Source organism: Anastrepha ludens, chromosome 3 (assembly GCF_028408465.1).
Source record: "Anastrepha ludens isolate Willacy chromosome 3, idAnaLude1.1, whole genome shotgun sequence".
In the NCBI taxonomy this organism is placed as follows: domain Eukaryota; kingdom Metazoa; phylum Arthropoda; class Insecta; order Diptera; family Tephritidae; genus Anastrepha; species Anastrepha ludens.
Window position 1 is genome coordinate 3,252,656 of NC_071499.1, and position 22,189 is coordinate 3,274,844.

The window sequence follows — 22,189 nt, forward strand, 5'->3', positions numbered from 1 at the left end:
TTAACTTGAGCTTAACATTTATGAAATATACTTGTACATATGTATGTACATACATAGATTATTGAATGAAAAAGTTTTAAATGTGGAACTGAGCCCTTTCGGAGATGTTCAAAAATATGTATGAATGCAATGTCGCTTTCAACCAGTATTCGGAAAAATCTAAACTTATGACTTTAAGTACATTTGTACATACATACGTATGTTCATATTTAAATACAAAAAAATAATTATATTCAACATTCAAGTAGTAATTTGAAATAGTTAGGGTGGCCGTAACCACAACAGTGGAGCTCGGCATTTTGGCCACCAGGAAAGGTTTACACATTGTTGCTATGGTCAACAACTATAGCAACTAAACGTAAACAACTAGGCACATACATATACACATTCACTCATGTTTGCCGCATTAGCAACAAGAATAACAACAAACCCGTAAATGGTCCAAACAAATACAAAATGAATTCATACATTTATTCGTAAACTTGCGATAACTTAAGCTGCACCTTTCTTATCCATTATCAACTAAATGCACGCGTCCTCAGGAAAGAAACACATCATTTTATTTGAGAATTCACCGGGCACCTGCCGAATCAACACAATTGCTCTGGTTAAAATATCAAAACTACCTCACTGAAATACTTCAAATATATTTTTTTCAATCTTTTTGTATACTTTTACCTAAAATAAACATAAATAAAAACAATATATTAGTTATATATACGAAAAACAAGTCAAGTGCGCAAAATTCTTTCATACTAGAGTGTAAACCAACGGCAGCGACACCAACGCCAACAGTTAATAACCATTATTTGTGAATTCATTGAAAAACTGTTAATGTGAAAAAAGTTAACATTTGTGCAATATAATACAAAAAATGTGCAAGAGTTTTAAATGATCAGTAGCGTTTTTGACATAGTATTTGGTAAAGACATATGAAAAAATCTAAACATTTTTGCGGCAATTATAACCAAATACTTGTAATTGAACCAAGCAATACTTTAAAGAAAAAAGTAGCTACCGAGAAATTCAGTGCCGCCAGTTGCACCACACACTTGCAGCCCACAGTTGTGACAGCACAAACATATGTATGTCTGTATGTATATGCAAACGCAAATGGTTTTGCTCTCCAGTACGATGTGTGTGCCAGCCGAGAGCTAGGCTCATACCTACCCGCATGTGCATCTTAATATCCCTGGGTGTTATATCGAACATCTACTCCTCCCGCATACCCCTAATACGTGCATTGCAGAGAACAGCAACGGGGAAGTGAAACAGGCAGCAATTCAATCCGCCGGCCGCCAACGTGTGATTTGTATGTAAATGAAAGTGGCTTGCATGCGACCCAGAAATTTGATTTGGAGCACATTTCGAGCATACCGAATTGAAATACTGCATACACCTACATTTGTATGTTGATTTGTATAAACATGTCTAGTTTATTTATATACACTCCTGTCGATTAAGTTTGATTGGTCTGTCAGTGCCGGAATAATTCAAATTGGAGGCACGGTATTGCACTCAACGTCGCATCACATCATTGATAACCGTTCATTGCATTGACGTTATTGTTTCCTTTTTTCAAACTACCAGCGCAACGGTCGCATTATCATCGATCTAACAAATCCATTTTGATTTCAACATTTTATTTCATCTTATACATTGTTTCCGGTTACTCGAGCTACACTTAGCACAAACGCAATAGTGAAAAGGGTGTCAAAGACCTACATAAATACTAGACTGCCAACTTTTGATAAAAGTATGATCTTTCCTCTCTAGTAATCGCAAGAAGCTAGAAGCCTAGTGAAAACTTCCGAGAAAATATTTTTAAGCACAACAGCAAGAAGCTAGAGAAGGCATCAAAATGACGACTAAATCCAAGGCTCAGCAAGAAAAACACAAAATGTCCGAAATCGACGAAAACATCTCGAAACTATTTGATGTAAAAAAGGTAAATCACAATTCGTATGTGTAGGAAAGAACTTGAAAATGTAGTACTTGAGGCTGCACTTGCATAGCAGGCATATCAGTGCGTCCAATGCACAAATACTTAAATGCACTTTCTATGTACGTTCAGTTGAAAGTAGATTTGAAAACAAAAAGCGCTTTTTGAAGGTCAGGATCAAAAAAAGTGCAAACAATGAATCCGAAGAATTTTAAATACGGCCTTAGGGCAAAAGGGATATAAAAAGAAGTTATTTAGAAGAAAACATATAATATAAATGATGCCAAAAGCATCATCTATGCATGTACAAATTTCCTTTTATTAATTTTTCGCCAGCTTGCTTTTTGCTAAAACTCTTATAAAGAAAGGATTTCAAAAATTTTAAATTTCCAGATAGGTAGCAACAGCTCTATAAGTTCTTTGAACTCACGTTTTGAAAGAAAATAATTTCAAAAAAAATTGTGCTCGTATCCTACAAATAAAAATTATTAAAGTTTTAAGAGATTTTTTAAAAAATTTTATTCATAGTTGTATCTCGTCAACTTTATACGGAGCTTCGGTAAGTGTGCCAAGACGAATTAATAGAAGGTGACTTCGCTAAAGCAAGAACAACATTTATATATATTTTATTTTTGCCATCAGGTAGTTCGAATGTCCAAATTTCCAAGAGAATGCAAACAAACAAATAAGGCAACAATAAAGAAGCAGCGCACCATAGATGGACACACTTCATTAGAATATTAGTATACTTACTGCATTACAAATAGTAATCATTAAAATTGCAGTAAAAATATTTTTTTACTCATTACTGGAAAAAATTGTAGTGAAAATAATTTTTTACTGATTACTGGAAATAAATTATAGTAAAGCATATTTTTTTACTGATAAGTGGAACAAAATGTAGTATTATATATGTATACTGATTACCGGAAAAAAGTAGTAAAAATATTTTTTTACCTATTACTGGAAATAAGTTGTAGTAAAAATATTTTTTTACTCATTCCTGGAAAAAAATTGCAGTAAACATATTTTTTTACTGATTACTGGAAAAAATTGTAGTAAAATATTTTTTTACTGATTACTGGAAAAAAATTGCAGTAAAAATATTTTTATATTTTAGTAAAAAATTTACATTTTAGTAAAAATATTTTTTTACCGATTACTGGAAAAAAGTTGTAGTAAAAATATTTTGTTACTGATAACTGGAAAAAATTGTAGTAAAAATATTTGTTTACTGATTACTCTAAAATTTTTTAGGTGAACTTTATTGATGATCTCGATCCATTAAACATATTTTTATATCGTTTTTATTTGCACCTGTGCTGAATATTTTCAGTTTTAAGTTCTGACTCTTTTATATTAGGGTGCAATATGTTTTTTTTTCTTTTTCTAAGGGAAAAAAGAATTACTGCAAATTTACCAGCAATTAGTAAAAATCTACAGGTATTACAAACTACATTGCAAGTGCCCATCTACGCAGCGCACTTTGACATTCGAATCAGCAAATCGCAAGAAGAAAAATCAGCTGTAATAGCGAAGTCACCTCGTGAAGGTTCACCTTCCCGTAAAATACAGTAAATCCACATTTTTAACTAAAGAGATTCCCTTATTTCTCCACACTTATGTAAACATATTACATATGTACATACTCATATATGTATTGTATATACCTGATAAATGCTTTAAATGACATAATTTCATTAACCTCAAAATTAAACATTTTAGCGCTTAGGAAAAGGTGCCTATGGCATCGTGTGGAAGGCGTTGGATAAGCGTACAAACGAAACAGTGGCAGTTAAAAAGATTTTTGACGCTTTTCGTGATGAGACCGATGCGCAGCGCACTTTTCGGGAGATTGTTTTTCTAAAAGCCTTCCGGAATCATCCAAATGTTATAAGATTACTCACTGTATATAGGTTCGTATGTCATACATGTCTATTTAGTTACCTCCGTATTCACCTTTGTATGTATGTCAGAGTATTTCTTTGTAAAAGTGGTTTAACCCAATTTCAGTTCTTATGGTATTTTTTTTGTTTGTTTTTACAAATATGCTGATTCCAATATAAAATGTAAGCAATTTGACACAAAAACAAGAAAATAAAAAATCGGTTAAAGACATTCATACACATATTATTATATATTATATACAATATATATATTTAATTACATACATATACATATATATGAACGGAAAACCATTTTTTATTAGCTATAAAGTCGTTATTTTTGACTTAAATACTGTCAAAGTTTGTGAAAGCGTATTTGGTGGATTTGTATTTTAGTATGGGCTTTTAGAAATTAAGTAAAATTACATCGGGGATCAACCACTATGGCAATACTATTGAGCTCAAATCACAAACTAGAAATTGAAAATCAAAAGTTTCCACAAAGAGAAAATGACATAATTATGTTGCACACATGTTAATTCATGTGTATGCGTATAATACGTATACAACAAACAAATTATTCAAATTAAATTACCTAGAAACGAAAAGAAAACGCGTCTATGCCCAAGTTAAGCCGCCATTTTTTTCTCATTTCACTGTTGCGGAAGTTGTGTATTTAACATAAGCAGTTATACGCATGCAGCAGAATATAGTGGAACATATACATATGTACATATTTTTATTACATTCAGTACATATTAGTGTATTAATTTGACCGAGCTTCTCCATGCTGTGTCTTCTTGTTGCGCTCTCCGTTTCCAAATTGTGTTTATGAAAGGAGTTTCCATGGCAGAAGTGCACTCGTCAGTTTGCGATTGCCTGCCAAGGGGCGGCCACTGTTAGAAAAACTTTCTATACTTTGATGTTTCAAGTAGAAAACGAGCAGGAGAAAGAAATTACTTTTGAAACCGGAACGGATAAGCCGAAATTTCGAAGAACGATGCAATTCTTGGGGAAAACAAACATTGCACGTTATTCCCGCCATGAAAATCAGAATTTGACATATTACATTTTTATATAATTTTTAAATGATTTGTGTTATGTAATTGAGACCAGATTAAGCTGGAAATGCACAGGTTCGAGTCTCCGTGCATGATACATCACATGATAGGAAACGTTTTTTCTAATAGCGGTCGATCCTCGGCAGGCAACAGCAAACAACCGAATGTATTTCTGCCATGAAAAAGATTTCATAAAAAACCATTTGCGGTTCGGAGTCAGCTTTAAACTTTAGATCTCTACATTTGTGGAACAACACAAACGCACACCCCAAATAGGAGGAAATGCTCGGCAAACACCCAATAAAAATGACGGAAATTTAAAAAGGAAAAGTGACAAGGTCATTTGTAGATCAGTTTAATAATCAGGGTTTACACGAGAGTTCCATCACCCTAAATAAGTAGATTTTTTTGGTTCTAGCAGATGCGCCAATGCATATGTATGTATAGCTTTTACTGTTTACTAATATATACATACGTAAATTCATATTTTGAAATAAATTTATGATATATATTTATGTAAAAGTAAGCGTAAACTGTTTTACTACTCAGTTCGTTGATTTTAGGGCTTCGAATAATTTGGATATATATCTTATCTTCGAATATATGGAAAGTGATTTGCATAACATCATTAAGAAAGGCACTATTTTGAAAGACATTCATAAGAGATATGTGATGTATCAGCTAATTAATGCTATCAAGTACATACATTCGGGGAATGTAATACATAGGGACCTGAAACCGAGCAACGTTCTTATTGACAGCAAATGCAGGTAATATAATAAAAAAAAATAATTATAAATAAAAATACAATAATAATAATAAGTAATAATAATAAATAAAAATAATAATAAAAAAGTAAAATAATATTAAAAACAAAAACCCCTTCATCGCTCTCTATTTATTATTTCAGATGTAAATTGGCAGATTTCGGATTAGCGCGTTCTGTCTCGAATCGGCCGATACGTGACAATAACGATGTGAGTAGAGATCCTATTATTGAGCCATTACTGACGGACTATGTCGCAACACGTTGGTATAGAGCTCCGGAAATTCTAATCGCTAGCAAAAGGTGATCTAGTTACCCATTTAAAATGCTGTCATTGTTTTCATAGACGAATATTTGTGATGCCATTATTTTAGGTATACAAAAGGTATTGATATGTGGAGTTTAGGATGCATACTTGGCGAGATGATTCGTGGAAAACCTTTATTTCAAGGCAGCAGTACGGTTAACCAGGTAGATAGACCAATTTTATACGTGCCCACGATAGTCGGTTCTGCATAACCGGAACGACCCGGATTTATATGCAGCCAAGAACTGTCACTTCAGCAGCATTCCCCGTCTGTATGTATGGGGAATTTTTATGCTGCTACAACAACAACAACCAATTTTATATGGATTTGAAATAATATGTATTTTTAAATAATAGATAGAAAAGATAGTAACAGCTTTACCGGAAATAAGTGATCATGACATTCATGCGGTAGGGGCTGGTTTCGGATCCGTGCTTCTCAACAAACAGATTTCACATGAAAGGTGATTTCATGTTTCTAAATACAAAATCATATACAGACATATCTTATATAAGATAAATATTTGCTTAACATGTTTCATAGAAGAACCTCACTGAGTGAAATGATGGCTGATGCTCCAGAGGACGCTGTGAATATGGTAGAGTCGTTGTTAGTGCTTGATCCCTTGGCGCGGCTTACAGCGAAACAGGCCCTTGGGCATCCATATGTAGAAAAGTAAGATGGTCTGAAAGGCCAAGTTATTTTTTAAAATGATTTCTTATAATCCAGGCATCTCTTTTAAAAATCATCAAAGATTTCGAAACTCTATACCCGAGATTGAACTGAACGTCGACATATTGCCGCCATTTCGCGATGATGTGCGCCTTACTGTGCCTGAATATCGATCAAAGCTGTATGAAATCGTTCAACTTAACAACGAAAAGGCAGATAAACGACAAACATCATCAAACGCAAAAAGTTCGAGCATAAAGCAAAAGTAAAAATATCATAATTTTTAAATATATGTATTCGTGTATAAGTCGTCCAGTTCTTTCAACTTTTTAAATGTATTCCTAATATTAGAATTTTAATTATATGTACATAAACAGGGATCATAAACAGTCGAATACCTACGATAAGTTCGAAGCAACAAAGAAAAGCCATAAAATTAAACAAAACAGCAGCACAGAAGACAAATATATATCAAAGGATAAGTATTTTAGTCGTCCGGAGAAACATGAGAGCGAAACGCAACCATCTGTCAGTGTGCCAAGTATTAATGGTAAACCAATAAAGAAAATGGTGCCGGTATCACCAAATGCCAAGCGTAAGTTTGTCAAAGCACAGTCGAAATATTTTACAGAACATCCAACAGAAATGGTGAAAAGTAAAAACCACTTAAAATCGCACGAAAGCTACGAGGATAACTTGCCAATAAATGCGCTCGATAAGCGTCACTCCATAGATGGTGGTTATGCAAGCCTTCCCGATGGAGGTGCCGCTAATTTTGGTGGCCCCGCAGCAGAAATAGTCGGTAGACAGATAACATCACCAAACGGTGCTCTTAGAAAGATCGAAAGTACACGCCGCCAGTACCGCAGCTCTTCTTCAATATGCAGAGGAGAGCAAACAAACTCACAAGAGCAATCGAAGAACCACCTCGCCCATACTCATGCACATCCACATTCGCAACAGCAATTAAAACACAGCCAGCAACATAATAGTTTTGTTTATCCAGACACAGAATGTGAACGAACTTACATGGATGAGCAAGATCGGCATAACCACAACACTACCACTTTCCTAAACAAGCCCTCATGTGTCCGAGGCACAAAGTCTGGCGTAATCAATTGCGTTGTTGGTGGACCCGCGTCTCAATCTGAGCACATGGTCAGAAATAATGAACGACTTTGTTACGAAAAACGATTAAAGAAATTGGAGGAGGAAATTGAAAAGTACAAAAAGGAAGTTAAGTCATTCTGTAAAGAAACTTTCAGTTATACTTACCCACAGTCGCCATATAAGAATGGCAAAAGTCACAACCAGAGCCAGAATCAAAATTACAACCGCAACACCAGCTATCAGCAAATGCAACAATCTCGCTCACAAGCCCAGCAGCAACAACATGTGCGACGGACGAAATGTGACGGCAGCAACAGCAGAAACCAGCAACAGCAATACAATCAATACCAACAACCACAGTCCAGTCTGCCAAATATGCTGGCAGCGCATCAACCCAATACGCAAAAACAGAATCCGTACTATAATCTCCTAGCGAAGGTGTCGCGAGATTTTGGGGGTAAGAATGGTATTCATTCTGTCGTTGCAAGTAGTACTGCTGCCACTGGAGGTAGTGCTGTGGATGAGGGGGGTGAATACTTTGCCGATAGGCCGGCGAATGTGGTGAATAAAGACATACTGAAGGATCAAAAACATCAACAGACTCACGATAACTCCAACCTCTCGCAGACACACCAGCAGCCTGTTAACAATCACCAGCGTCACGCTAGGCCCATATCGAAATTCATAGCGCGCCCACAACTAAGTGATCATTTTACAAAACAAGCAATTACAAATTACCAATGATATTAATTTTAATATTATAGGCCAGAATAACTGCCATTTTTTGCCTAAGTTACCTTAAATGCGCATTTGCGTGTATGTGTCATTGATGATTACCTATATATGTATATATAGTTATGTATATGTGCCCATGCAATGTAATGTATACGTGCTATGAGAATATATTTTTATGTATAACTATACTTATTGAATATTTTAAAGAGCTGTGTGTTCCACTCTTTTATACACCCAAGTTCTAGGGTCCAAATGGATGTCTCCTAATAAACTCCGGATCGATACTCCTATTTGTATAGTCGTTTAATATTGAAAATATGCTTCGACAACAAGTGTTCCACTCTTTTATACACCCAAGTTCTAGGGTCCAAATGGATGTCTCCTAATAAACTCCGGATCGATACTCCTATTTGTATAGTCGTTTAATATTGAAAATATGCTTCGACAACTAAGAGATTAAAGAAAAAAATTTTAAATTTAATCTTAAAGAAGCAAAAACACATTTTTGCTTAAAGGGCATTTTTGCCGAGTTTTAAAAAAGAAACCCAGAGGCATTTTATTTCACAGTAAAATAGTCAATTTTCCTTCATTCGAAGCACTACGTCTATGTATGTATATGCTTATAAAGCTGTGGTACTCGTATGCCAAAATTTCATTAATTATCCGGAGAATATTTCTCTCGAATATTTATAACTTCATTTCGTCCGATGTGTTCAGCACACAAGCCTCTGCACCAACAATAGAATTAGCACTGCATGGAACTTATAAATCGGAGTTTTGTATGCCATTGTCCACTCGGTCCTCAGTAGTATTTGTTGCTAAAAGTACAGTTTTAAGCCGACTTCGCAAAGTTTTTTATGAAAAGATTTTTCATGGCAGAAATTCACTCGGAGGTTTGCCATTGCCTGCCGAGGGACCAACGCTATTAGAAAAAACGGTTTCTATCATTTGGTGTTTCATGCACGGAGATTTGAACCTGCGCACTTCCGAATGGTAGACACGCACCAACCCAGCCGCTGAACTATACATAGTAAGGGCTTCCCCGTGTTTTAATTAACCACCAATGCAGTCTACTTTGCAGCCTTATAGGATTTTGAAAACTCAAAAGTAAGGGTGCGGTTGTCGGGTGAACGAAATTTTATATTATTTATATATTCTCCAACATCAGATTAAAGAATTTATGCAATTAGACACTCTATCTAAAATCACTTTCGTTTGGGGTTCTTCATCATCTTCATAATTTTCCGACGTTATAAATAAGCAGATTGGAAAAAATTATCTCTAGGCAATTCATTTGTGGCCCGGACGTCACTCATTCTTATTTTTACAGAAATTCGCTAGGGTCTTAAAACCTGTAAGCAGCCGAACTTTCTCTCATAGCCCAACTCAACTCTTCTTTCGTTTGGCAGAGCCTTCTTTTATTAAAGGGGAAATGGTATTGGGCTCTTCGAAAAACAATATGTATCTACTTATTTATTAAAGTCAAACATACAACAATGGATTATTTTTAGAATGATTGACCTTAAGAATAGCTTACATAATTAAATCGTAGATAAAATGATTACCAATAAAATCAAAATTGGAATTATAGGTAGTGGTAAAGAAGTTGAAGTTGGAGAAGGTAAAAAAGGAAATTAAGATAGAAATAGTAATAGTACGAGATTGAAATAATGAGAAATCATTTATGTACATTCAGCAATATTCAAGAAAGTCACGAATCAATTTATGTTTAAAGCGCAAGCTCTTTTTATGCTCGTATATATTCAATTTTTTGGGGTAAGTTATTCCAAAGACGGACAGAGAACACAAAGTATTAACGTTCAGTCGCCAAACAACTTTATTTCATCGGGACTAAGTTTAACGACTTCGGCCGTAACTCGGTAACGGGTTGTTATGGCCACCTAAGTAAGTAAGTAAGTTTAACGAACGATAAGATTTTGAAAACATAAGTCGATCTTTGAGATATCTGGATTCCTCAGTACTTATGATCTTATGGAGTAACACTATACATTTAAACTTAAGAAAATCGTCAAAAGGCATAAAGCTTTCCACAATAAACGTATCTTGCAATATTATTATACAAAACACTAAGTTTACTATTTGTTTCCTAGTTCACTCCTCTCGGGAGCATAGGGCCTCGACAAGACTCAGTCTTGCGTTGGTTTCGTTAATCTATTTTGATTTCTGACAGGGTAGGTGAAATATCTTAAGAAGTTGGAGTTTTGTAATCTATGGAACTTTACTATTTGCTTTTAGTTTAAGAGGTTACATACGTCCAGCAGCGCCAAAACTGCGCTAAAAGAAAAACCGTTTTTAGAAGGAATAACAATAGAAATAAATATCAAAACTTTTATACAATGTTTATTAGTGCTTAAACTTTATAAAACTTTATTTTAATTTTTCTTTACAAAAATTAGTATATAAAAAATCACGTGACCCAAAGTGCAACGAAAAAAGTTGCTCCACGGTCTACATTATTTCTCCTTGAAATTTTGATGGATCCGTAAAAAGTAAAAAAATTCTTGTCAAATATAGTTGTAGTTATAGTCTGTCGAGCCGGATGTTTGAATTTCGAAAAATTTTCCAATTTACGGCATTTAAAAAAAAGTATGCGTTTTAAGTCATAAATGTCACACTTTAATTATGTTTATAAAATTTTTTAATAAAAATATTAAAAACCACATCTATAGAGAAAACATTTTCGAATATTTAAAAAACCGCATCAAAAAATATTAAAAACTGTAGGAGTTATCATGCAGACCGTGCCGAAAAAAGTAATTTCGAAAAAAACGAGTTTAAACTTTCAAGTGCATTTCGCTCGAGGTTAAACTCACGCATCAAACTCTCGTCGGGCAGTTATATTTCTACCATAACTTTGTATCTATGAGGAATTTGTACAATAGACTTCTAAAACTATAAAGATTAATAATCTGTAAAAAAAATACGCCTAAAACTATAAAGATTAATATAATAATCTGCAAAAAAAAACCTTTTTTTTTACCGATAACCTCTTAGTTTCATAACCTGAGTTTCACAAAGCGCGGCAGTCGTTTCTTTCTCGTGCTAACCGGCGCCAGTTGGACACACCAAGTGAAGCCAAGTCCTTCTCCATCGAGCTTTCCAACGCAGAGGAAGCATTCCTCTTCTCTGCTACCACCAGCTGATACTGCATCGAATACTTTCAGGGTCGGAGCGTCTGTTTCCATTCGGTCGGTATGACCCATCCAACATAGCAGCTGGATCTTTATTCGCTGCACTATCTGTATGTTGCGTTAAGCTCATACAGCTCATTGTTCCATCGCCTGCGATACTCACCGTCACCAACACGCAAACACTCCAAGTTACACCTCATCGAATGTTGTCATCGTCCAAGCTTCTGCGCCATACGTTAGTATGGGCGCCTTACATGTTGTTACTTTTTTTCGTCGAGAGAGGGCTTGACTACTCAATTGCCTACTTAGTCCAAAGTAGCACTTGTTGGCAAGAGATATTCTCCGTTAGATTTCAAGGCTGACACTATGAATTAGACGATATAAAAACACAGATTTTTTATTCTGTACTGATAAAACTTTTTTGCTATGTTCTTGCTCTTTGTGTGTTTATAGATATTTACATAATTAAGTGTGCATATAAGAGCCATACAATTTACTGCAATATGTTAAGCAGTTATAAAAGCATTTTCATTTAATTAAGTTTTTATTATGAATTTAAAATATGTACAATTAATTACAGAAGTGGTTTTTTAAATAGTATTTCACACAGCGCTTCGCTGACTGACATTCTCATTACAGGGTCTCTAAGAAACCATCCTGTAGAGCCATTGACAGTGTATTCATTTAACATATGGGACTTTAATATGCTGCTTTCCCAAATGCAAGTATCCAGCAGAGATATGACGATCAAGAAGAATTTTTTTTTGTGCGCATTTCTTTGTCAGCTAAAAAAAACGGTCGACAAAAAGTCAAATTAATTAAAACAAACATCGCTCAAATTACTCGAGCTCATGCTACAAATTTTCGAGTAATGAGCATTGAACATCTGTGCGAGTACTCGTTGCTCATACGCCCGGACTGTTCGAAAAATTTCGAACAAATTCAAGAGCTCTTACGAATCACTACATATTATAAAACAAATTCGCTTTTTCTGTCCCTATGTCCCCTTATACGCTTAAATCTTTAAAACTACGCAACGGATTTTGATGCGGCTTTTTTTTAAAGATAGATTGATTGAAGAGGAAGGTTTATATCTATATAATGTGAAGAAATATATGAAGGGGGCGTGGCAATCGGTCAAAATGTGGCAAAAAAACATAATTTGTTTGTTTTCACGGCCATAAATCATAAACGAATCAACCAATTAAAATGAAACTTTCTTGAAGTTTAACTTTGAAATATTTACTTTCGTTCTGCATCAAAAAAAAAATTGATTTATTTGTTATTTAACCAAAATTGTTTAAACAAAAGCAGCTCTTTTTCCAAAAAAAGCTGTTTGTGTGTGTGTTCGCTGTCAACCGAATGAAGCAATAGGCGTTAAGCGATAATCTCACCACACCTCATTAATGTTGAATTACATCGTATGGTGACGTATGTATGTATGTATTTACGAATCGCTCGCATTATTTCATTTCGGACATATGTACATATGTATCTATGTATGTACTGAATTCCATGTAATTATATGTACATACAATTTTACAGCGAAATAAAACGCTATTTTCAGGTTCTATATTAGTAAATCGCACATAATTAAAATACAGTTTTTGAATAGTTTTTATTGATTCGGAGCGCGTTTAGTTTGCTATCGATTCCATACAATAACATTTTTTGTCATTTACTTTTTACGACAACTAATAGCTTATTTTCGAAGCGATTTCAACAAATGGGTACAACATTAATCCTTATCCAATTAAATACCTTAAATACATTGTTGTTTTCATATAGATCTATGTATATGGCTCTTTACAGCATATAATTAAAAACAATATTTTTCAAGATATTACAACAGTAATTAGTAATTGAGATCTACCGGAAAAATTGCGTTAGCTGTTGCGTCATCCGGCATTGCCGCTACTCTTTTGGAAAGAGGCCGAACCACACACTCTACAATGAAGCACCCGCTGAAAATCGCCACCGATGATGATAACAGCGTCTGTAGTGTTTCTAGACAGAGCAATACAGGAAAATTGATGCGTGACTGCTCATTAATAGTCTGGGACGAAGCTACCATGTCAAACAAGACGTCTGTGGAAGCACTGGATAGGACAATGCGCGATTTGCGCAACAAAAATGCACCTATGGGTGGATGTACAATTCTGTTCTCAGGAGATTTCCGTCAAATCCTACCAGTTGTGACTCGAGGAACACGTGCTGACGAAATAAATGCTTCGCTAAAAAGATCCCACCTTTAGTCGTATGTCAATAAATTAGAGCTTAAAACTAATATGAGGATTTCATCTTCATGTGAGAACAGGCTATTTCCAGAGATGCTGCTAAAAGTTGGCAATGGAGAATTAACACAAAGTGAGGGAAGGATTAACCTAGAAAACCTTTGTGTTTTGATAGACAACATCCAAGAGTTAGTCAACAATGTCTATCCAGACATTGATAACATAAGTTATAAGACAATATCTTGGTTTAAAGAAAGAGCTATTCTGTCACCAACTAACGAACAAGTAGATAAAGTAAATAACTTGATTATTTCAAAGATTGATGCGCCGACGAAAATATACTACTCGGTCGATACTGTTCTCGATTTGGAAGAAGCTGTTCAATTTCCTACAGAATTTCTAAATTCTTTGAAACCGTCTGGACTCCCTCCTCACAAAATGGAGCTGAAAATAGGTTGTCCTGTTATTTTATTAAGAAACCTAAGTCCACCTAAACTTTGCAATGGCTCGCGTTTGCTGGTAAAATCACTGAAAACTTTCATAATAGAGTGCACAATACTCACAGGATGTGGTACCGGAGAAGATGTATTGATTCCCCGAATCCCTCTGATATCATCGGATCTACCATTCCAATTTAAACGCTTACAATTTCCGGTAAAGACATCTTTTGCAATGACCATTAATAAATCTCAGGGTCAAACCTTCAACGGTTCAGGCTTAGATTTGAGTGTTGACTGTTTTTCACATGGCCAACTGTATGTCGCTCTTTCAAGAGTAACCTCTAGAGAAAACATGTTTGTATTGTCTAATGACAAGAAGGCTATGAACGTTGTATATAAAGACATTCTGTATTATAGTAATTGTTGTAAAAATAAAATAAATACATATGTAAAAATGCAAAAAGTTAATATGCAAAAATGTAGGGTATGAATTTAGATATCCCAAAGATAGCAGGAAATCTTCATGCTAAAAAGAAAGGGGAATTGTTTTACTCCAAATTTAACGCGTGCGGGCCACGGGCAATAATGAATAAGCCAAAACTACTGGATCGATTTTAATCATTTTTTCAGTGAGTGACATAGGGTATATATTTTATACCCGTGCGAAGCTGGGCGGGTTGCTAGTCTAATATAATTTATTATCTATCTTTAAATAATGACATCCGCCCTAGTCAAATGTTTGTGCGAGGAGGCCATTCATTAAGACTCGAGTTCGAAGCCCACTGAGGGCATGAAACACCAACTTCCAGAAAATTTCAATGAGATTCACCCGGAAATTGAGAGATTCATAATATCTGTACCGGCTCTTTCGGATGTATTGCTGTTGTTGCAGTACACGAAACTATGCCCGATGGGGTGGAATCAATATACAAAATTGTTATATGCGTTTAGTACTTTATTTAAAAAGAGTATATTTTACTTTTACATAGTAACTTAAATAATAAAACTTAAATAATCTTTGGTGGTTTTAATAGCATATAATACATTTAGGATAATTTGGCTCTAAGCTCAAAAAAATGCATGTGTTTATGAACAATTTTGGAATTGCATTCAACCTAATTTTTATTATGTTGATGAAAGTGCAGACGCCACATATCCTGATAAGCTTGCAGCAATACAGTATTTATAAACATTTATTCATCAGCTGGTATGTACTTTGGAAATGTAATATATTTGCATTAAAAATTATCAAATTAAGTTTGTATATTAGGCGACGCACCCTATACACATTGCTATACTAAATTTAAATCAGAGGTGGAACCCATCGTTTTATGTTTTGCGTTTTTGATCAGCTTGCTGTTGAGGTAATTCCTCCTGTAGTTGCAATATATGATCTACTGGTTGCGGCTTACCATCCTCACCAATGCGACATGGTTGTACCACTCCGCTTTTATGGAGCTTGTCTATCAGACTAACAAGTTGCATGGCCTCGTGTTCTTTTTGCTCTTCTGACATCCCTGCAAAAGGGCTTTGCTTAGGCGCATCATAGCACCCAAGAACTGGATTGATGTTTTGCTGTACTTGTTTGTACTCTTCAGTATCGCTGTCTTCGCTATCTGAAGAGTAATCGGCGTTTTCAACTTGTCGACCACCTAAAAGACCACGCTTTGCAAATAACCCAGCGGCGTTGCCATACCCGGTGTGCTTTATCATTCGCGCCACATTTTCTTTACAACATACGAATAGTAATTCCGTAGCCAAGTCACGCAAAACCAGTTCGGGTAAAGTTAAAAAACGGCACAGATGATTCCGTAATTCATCTCCTACTTCAGGACGCTTATAAACGTTGCGTAAAGGAGGCAAAATTACGCTTCTAATATAGTGCCGCATAATCCTATCACTGCGTACACATTTCACTAACAATGTTAATACTGGAGAAATAAGTTCAGTAGATGTTGCAGCCTGTTCCTGCTCATCTAACACACCTTTTAAATATCGCAAAATTATTTCTAATGCACGTACGTTATATCCTTCGTAAATGATCGTCGGACATGTTGCTGGTGCATTTGATTCGCTCTTGATCAGTAGCTCGGTTAAGCAGCTCCCCGAAATGTTCGTCAAAAGGTTGATGGCGTGCATAACCACATTTCGCTCTCTATCATTAATCATTTCTCCAAAATTAAGAAGTAAATTCCGGATTACTCCGGTCAAATGTCGACTTTGAATTTCATTCTCATTTGGACTTTTATCGGAATTCGTGGTTATATTAAACATTACCTTTAGCATTTCACACAACAAATCCAGATGCTCATCAGTAATCTCTTTTTCAGTCAGTTTTTCATCTAGCCATTCAGTCATATAGGCAACTCCATTTAAATCAAGCTGAACACGTGTCCTTGCAGCAGGCTCCATTGCAGTAATTAGAAATAATAGTTTCATGTCGAAAAACTCAACACATGATGGATGTTGTACTGATGAGGCGATCCGTTTGAGAATAGCGTCCGTTATATTTGATTTTACGCACTGGCGACGGCGGTCTGCACATTGGAATACCAAATTACACAAACACTTAAGCGACTCAACAACGACCTGGGTTGTTCTTTCGCTCCAATGAAAATTACCACTTTGAACTGATGCTCCATCAGTATCTATTTCATGCGCACTCCCTTTCGAAGTTACTGCTTCTGAAGCCTCAGATTCAACTTCAACAGCTTCTGGATGTTCCAAATGAGCCATTTTAAGAAGGAAAAGTACGTCATCTTCCAAATCCTCTGTTTGCAAACTACACTTGTCACGCGTCAAGATACGGACACTATTTAGAGTCAGGGCGTGTAGATCGAACAAACTATCATCTTTCAGAATATCAAAAAGAGCACGCCACATTGCATGCCAGCACCCATTCACATGAAACGTTGAAAAATTGAAAAGGTCATCATTCTAAAAAATACAAATGGATAGAAATTTTAGATCTGTATGCGCATATGCAAATTTATGCACCTATTATTGTATATACATATATGTAAAAGCTTAATTTTTCTCACTTACTTTCATGTTAAATTCGGTTAAAATAACTTTGATGTGATCCGCGTTTTTACCACGCAATCGCTCTAAATTTTGCTCCTCCATTTCGTTTGCTGGAATACCCGGCTCCACAAAATTGGATTAAAATTAGTTAACATCCAATGACGTGTGATGGTGATTCTCTAAACTAGGAATGACATTACACAGAAAACACAAATATTCGATTCTTTTCAGTCGATATCAATAAGGGTATTCACACCAATTTCGCTACTTTAACGGTTTATTACAAGGCGAACTGAAAATCTCAGGTGGCGCTATTAAAAAGCAGTCATTGTATATTTCGTGACTTTAACATGTCTGACATCAGTTCCTTTTCCAATACAAAACATACAAACAAAAGGAGGAGATAATTATTGTTTGTGAAAATTCTGTGTATGACTTGGTAATATTGTTATTTCTGAGATTTAAACTAAGCAAACTAACGAAAAGGAAAGGTCGCGTGTCAAATTTTAAAATAATATTCAGTTCTTGTGATTGGTTGTCTCCATTGCTTACGCGTACTCTTCCTCTTTATAAACATATAATTTCCCATCCTTTTGTTTATGTGCGAAACGCGAAGTCGCATTCTTTTATTCTATCATTCTTGCTTCAACATGCACATACACACAGTAATAATACGTTTTTATAAGTAGATTAAGTACTTTTTCGTGCATGACTCCCAATCCGTAATTGAAAAGCGAGATTACCCATACGAAATTTCTCTCCCGAAATCTGAGATTATAACATAATCCTACATTGTTACCACACTTTTTTACATACAACCCTATGTTTTCTGTGTTGTCGATAATTAGAGAAACGTCAAAGTAAAAACTCAAGAATATGGTCGTCTGCATAGAAAACAGGTGTGTAGACACAATTGTAATAAGATTTTTGTTTGACATTATTAACTAAGCATTCATAATACAGTAAAACAACCTGTGTCCACAAACGTGTTGGCCTGTTATTGCTCATTAAAAATTTTCGCATGTGTATTGCTACCATAATTTTTTGCCACCGTTGTCGTTTACGGATTTCCTCCAACTGTTTATTACTAGTCACCAATTTCGCAATTAATTTAGCTATTCCTTCTCCTTGTTTTCTTCATTTTCGTCAATAGTAATTAAACAAACCAAAGACTACAAAATATTCCACCAGAGCAATTTCTATGAAGAAAAACCTATCAAAATAGTTGCAAACATGCCCATATTCGTATAACATTACATTTAAGTAATTTAAATTTGAATCAATATTCCTATAATGTTCTTATTTGCTTATGGACATCCACAGGTATCGATTAGCGACGTACCCAGTATCGAAACAAAAGTATCGATACAAAAATTACGTTAATAGTATCGCAGCACCGCTAGCCACATGCATTTGTAGTTAAAAATACTGAAAAATTTCCTAAACCTTCAAAAACTTAAAAAACTTTATTTCTGAAGAAGTTACACTTAGTTGAGTTGCACAATGGAAGTGGAAAATATAAAAAGCGATGATTTCTTGCCGCCATCGGAGTTGAAAAAACCAACCAAACGATCTGCGAATTTCAACGAAGCAATGCATGTTGATGAAGAATCTCCGTTGCAGGAAACAAAACAAAGATTTCAAGCCCCACGTGCGAAACGCCAAAAAAGCGATTTGAGAAGGATCTCTGTTCCACCACACAGGTAACTCTTGTTTTCACTATTTCTTCCGCTTAATAGTAAAATCGAAATTTTATTAGATATTCGTCACTTAAAGAGAATTGGATGAAAATTTTCACTCCAGTTGTTGAACATATGAAACTTCAAATAAGATTTAATATGAAAGCGAAACAAGTAAGTATGCTGTGTTTTTATGAGATTGCTGATAATCAAAATAATATGCTTCAACTGAAAGAAAACATTATCACAACATTATCGGAGAAACAGTAATTACGCAGTTCGCAACACGGATGCCAAATCTTGTCGACGCGTTTTGGTCCATATATTAATATTTCAAAAACGGAGCGTAATTCTTTTAAACCATTCAAAAGTTATTAAAAAAACAATTGCTTAAAAGCAGAGTCTAGTATCAGTAATTATTCATTCAGTAACGCACTAAATTGTCGTAGTACAAAACTTGAACACTATTAAACATTTTCAACAATATATTTACTAAATATTGTTAATTACTTCAATATTCCACTAACGAACACGTAAACACAAAATGAATGATAAAAATAAACCTTGGCAAATAGAGTCTGGTACTGCCACTTTATTGGAATAACGGTAAAAATAACGAAGAATTGGAAAGAAGTGTTTGTGCGACTTTCATTCCTCTATAATAAATCAAAGACCGTTCTTTGGTAGTTCTTCAATGTGAGGATGTCAATGAAAAAAATAAAAACGGCCCTAAAAAAAAAAACTTTAGAATGAAGCTAATAGTTTTTGTATTTCAATTTATGAAAAGAAAGCAGTCAATAGAAAAACATTACATAATAACAACTATATTGCATTTGATAAATTCTGTTCCTTTCGTTTATTTTCCCAGGTAGAAATTCGAATTAGCAATGAAACTCCCGACGTATTGAATCTACAAAAAGGAGCTGACTTTGTTAAAGCTTTTCTCTGTGGATTCGAAGTGGATGATGCTTTAGCGTTACTCCGTTTAGAAGATTTATTCGTAGAAACATTTGAAGTAAAAGATGTTAAAACACTGCGTGGCGACCACCTAAGTCGCGCTATAGGACGTTTAGCTGGTAAAGGAGGTCGTACGAAATTTACCATAGAGAACGTTACAAAAACGCGTATAGTTTTGGCGGACAGTAAAATCCACATTTTGGGCAGCTATCAAAATATACAACTGGCGCGAAGAGCGATTTGCAATCTTATACTTGGTTCACCTCCTAGCAAAGTGTACGGCAACCTTCGTTCCGTAGCCAGCCGGTTGTCCGAGCGTATGTGAAATAATAATGCACATATGTACATGCATATATTTGTATGGAAAATTTTTGATCTATTGTTACAAATATTGATATTTTATTTCCTCATTTATAGCTTTGTAAAAATAAGAAGAATAAGCATAAATAAAGTTACAGCTGCCAATACCATAATAATACACATTTTGCGATTTTTTCGCTGGTACGCTTCTGCACGTTGTAACTGACGAAGCCCTTCAGAGACTCTCGTCTGCGTTTGCTCGACATTATAATCAATACGATCTAATATAGTACCTTGTTCCTGTACCATTTGACTAAGGTCTTTAAAAATATCATTAAGATCATAAATAGATTTTACAATTTTGGTAACCTCTTCATCTCGATTAATTGCTAAGCGTGTATTTTCTTCTTCAAACAGCAAAAGCTGTTGCTGACTCATGCGGTTTGAAACCGGGCGTTGGAAATCTTCATCTATCTGTTGAGTAGATTTATCATCATATAAATAACTATGGGTTCTTGCAGAATTTGTTTTGTTTTGCATTGAACCCATGGGTTGTAAAAAGTTGTCGAAAGAGTCCACATAGTTGTCACGGTTATCGATGGAACTCGAATCTAATTCAATATTTCTGAAATCATTATTTTCAAAATATTTTTGTGAACGTTCTTCTCGGGAATTCAGCTGTCGTATGTAAGCACTTTGGCTATTACGGAATTTGAAAGTTAATTCCTGTAATTGAAGCAATAGACAAGTCACTACGTTTTCGGTTAGCCGTTGCTCCATCTTCGTTCCTATACCGAGGCTGGAACGGATACATTGTATATGCCGATGAGTCGATGTTATCAGCTTTGATATCTCGTGGCTGAGACTTTCTATTTCCGTTTCTTCCTGATACTTTTCGTCGAATGCGGGCTGTAACAGGTGTCTTGCATGCAAGGAACCAAGTTCATCAAGTTTAGGCTTTATTCTAAAATATATTAAAAATCATTAAGAATATGTGATATTATGCAAATAAAAAAATACTTTGACAGCGTATACTGTGCTTCCTCCAACTTATCGACCCAAACTGGTGGTGTTCCATAGTCATCCCGCATTTCCAAACCTTCTTCCGCGTCGCGAAGTGAATGTTTAAGTAAAAGTTCGGCATCGTCGCTTTGCTGTTTCAACAGACAAAAATTATGGAGTCAACATTATTAATTAATAACAAATTAACTTACTCTGCTATCAGAGTACAAGTTTCGGTTTTTCGACGCATTATTGCGCATTATCACAAAAACTTCGGTTAGATTACGTGATGTCATTTCACTTATACCGATCCTTAACAATTTATGCCATTAAATTGTGAAAATATCTAAAGTAATTTATTCTCCTTTTTTTCTTTTCTGTTTCAATAATATGCTAACAATAAAGTTCTGATACACGGTTGCATCAATGGCGATACACCCAATCAAACCAATCAAGTACTCGATTATGCATCTCTGGTGTATAAACCCAGTAAGAAAGAAAAATATAATTAATTACACGGTGCGATACTCAAAAAACTTGGAAAGTGATGCTAATTTTTTTTGTAGGTCTTGCTGAGAAAAGTAAAGGACAAAAATCGAATTATAAAATTTGACAAACGTCCCCAACACCTTGAAATTCGGTTAAAACAAGAGTTTTCGCACCTTAAAGCCATCAGGCATGTGCAGTAATTTGTTTTCACATGAAATTGTCACCGAAATCGTGCTATATGCTGAATTTCTCTGTTCCATTTTCGTTATTAAATGCCTTCGGCATGTGGCAGAAATCGAAATATTAATTGCTTCCCCCAATTGGAAATCGGGAAAATGATGTAATATTTATCGCACAGTTTAAAAACTGGTATTGTTTTTAATATGTCCATCAACGATTTCTTCTTCTCCATCGATTTTGATAACTTTTTCG

At 35.0% G+C, this 22,189-nt stretch overlaps 4 protein-coding genes across 5 annotated transcripts; 2 read left to right on the forward strand and 2 right to left on the reverse strand.

Moving 5' to 3' along the window:
- Positions 1-693: 693 nt before the first annotated feature.
- On the forward strand, positions 694-8,661 carry LOC128856854 (mitogen-activated protein kinase 15). Of its 2 annotated transcripts, none has more exons than XM_054092265.1 (9): positions 694-1,948; positions 3,668-3,858; positions 5,453-5,659; positions 5,800-5,958; positions 6,030-6,126; positions 6,320-6,426; positions 6,507-6,638; positions 6,718-6,900; positions 7,013-8,661. In XM_054092265.1, the coding sequence occupies exons 1-9, from the start codon at positions 1,862-1,864 to the stop codon at positions 8,487-8,489; spliced, it is 2,640 nt and encodes an 879-aa protein (XP_053948240.1). In that variant the 5' UTR covers positions 694-1,861; the 3' UTR covers positions 8,490-8,661. The 2 variants fall into 2 exon arrangements, with proteins under 2 accessions (XP_053948240.1, XP_053948241.1); XM_054092266.1 differs by having other exon boundaries at positions 6,510-6,638.
- A 6,593-nt stretch (positions 8,662-15,254) lies between these two features.
- On the reverse strand, positions 15,255-17,520 carry LOC128859398 (synembryn). Its single transcript, XM_054096429.1, has 2 exons — positions 17,352-17,520; positions 15,255-17,243 (listed from the first exon to the last, which is right to left on the reverse strand). The coding sequence occupies exons 1-2, from the start codon at positions 17,430-17,432 to the stop codon at positions 15,636-15,638; spliced, it is 1,689 nt and encodes a 562-aa protein (XP_053952404.1). The 5' UTR covers positions 17,433-17,520; the 3' UTR covers positions 15,255-15,635.
- A 1,182-nt stretch (positions 17,521-18,702) lies between these two features.
- Positions 18,703-20,444, forward strand: LOC128856856 (RNA-binding protein pno1). Its single transcript, XM_054092268.1, has 3 exons — positions 18,703-19,033; positions 19,090-19,183; positions 19,878-20,444. Exons 1-3 carry the CDS (start codon positions 18,834-18,836, stop codon positions 20,289-20,291), a joined length of 708 nt encoding a protein of 235 aa, XP_053948243.1. The 5' UTR covers positions 18,703-18,833; the 3' UTR covers positions 20,292-20,444.
- On the reverse strand, positions 20,344-21,694 carry LOC128856855 (syntaxin-16). The gene is made up of 3 exons (XM_054092267.1): positions 21,481-21,694; positions 21,287-21,420; positions 20,344-21,230 (listed from the first exon to the last, which is right to left on the reverse strand). Exons 1-3 carry the CDS (start codon positions 21,562-21,564, stop codon positions 20,378-20,380), a joined length of 1,071 nt encoding a protein of 356 aa, XP_053948242.1. The 5' UTR covers positions 21,565-21,694; the 3' UTR covers positions 20,344-20,377.
- Between the last annotated feature and the right edge of the window lie 495 nt (positions 21,695-22,189).

Excerpts from the sequence above, each read along its gene's own strand:
- LOC128856855 (XM_054092267.1), bottom strand. The coding sequence starts at position 21,564 with ATGACATCACGTAATCTAACCGAAGTTTTTGTGATAATGCGCAATAAT. Across the intron at positions 21,421-21,480 it reads ACTTGTACTCTGATAGCAGA|CAAAGCGACGATGCCGAACT; the intron begins GTAAGTTAATTT and ends CTGTTGAAACAG. Across the intron at positions 21,231-21,286 it reads GCACAGTATACGCTGTCAAA|AATAAAGCCTAAACTTGATG; the intron begins GTATTTTTTTAT and ends AATATATTTTAG.
- LOC128859398 (XM_054096429.1), bottom strand. The coding sequence starts at position 17,432 with ATGGAGGAGCAAAATTTAGAGCGATTGCGTGGTAAAAACGCGGATCAC. Across the intron at positions 17,244-17,351 it reads TAACCGAATTTAACATGAAA|AATGATGACCTTTTCAATTT; the intron begins GTAAGTGAGAAA and ends TGTATTTTTTAG.
- LOC128856856 (XM_054092268.1), top strand. The coding sequence starts at position 18,834 with ATGGAAGTGGAAAATATAAAAAGCGATGATTTCTTGCCGCCATCGGAG. Across the intron at positions 19,034-19,089 it reads ATCTCTGTTCCACCACACAG|ATATTCGTCACTTAAAGAGA; the intron begins GTAACTCTTGTT and ends AAATTTTATTAG. Across the intron at positions 19,184-19,877 it reads TTAATATGAAAGCGAAACAA|GTAGAAATTCGAATTAGCAA; the intron begins GTAAGTATGCTG and ends TTATTTTCCCAG.
- LOC128856854 (XM_054092265.1), top strand. The coding sequence starts at position 1,862 with ATGACGACTAAATCCAAGGCTCAGCAAGAAAAACACAAAATGTCCGAA. Across the intron at positions 6,127-6,319 it reads GCAGCAGTACGGTTAACCAG|ATAGAAAAGATAGTAACAGC; the intron begins GTAGATAGACCA and ends TTTAAATAATAG. Across the intron at positions 6,901-7,012 it reads AGTTCGAGCATAAAGCAAAA|GGATCATAAACAGTCGAATA; the intron begins GTAAAAATATCA and ends GTACATAAACAG.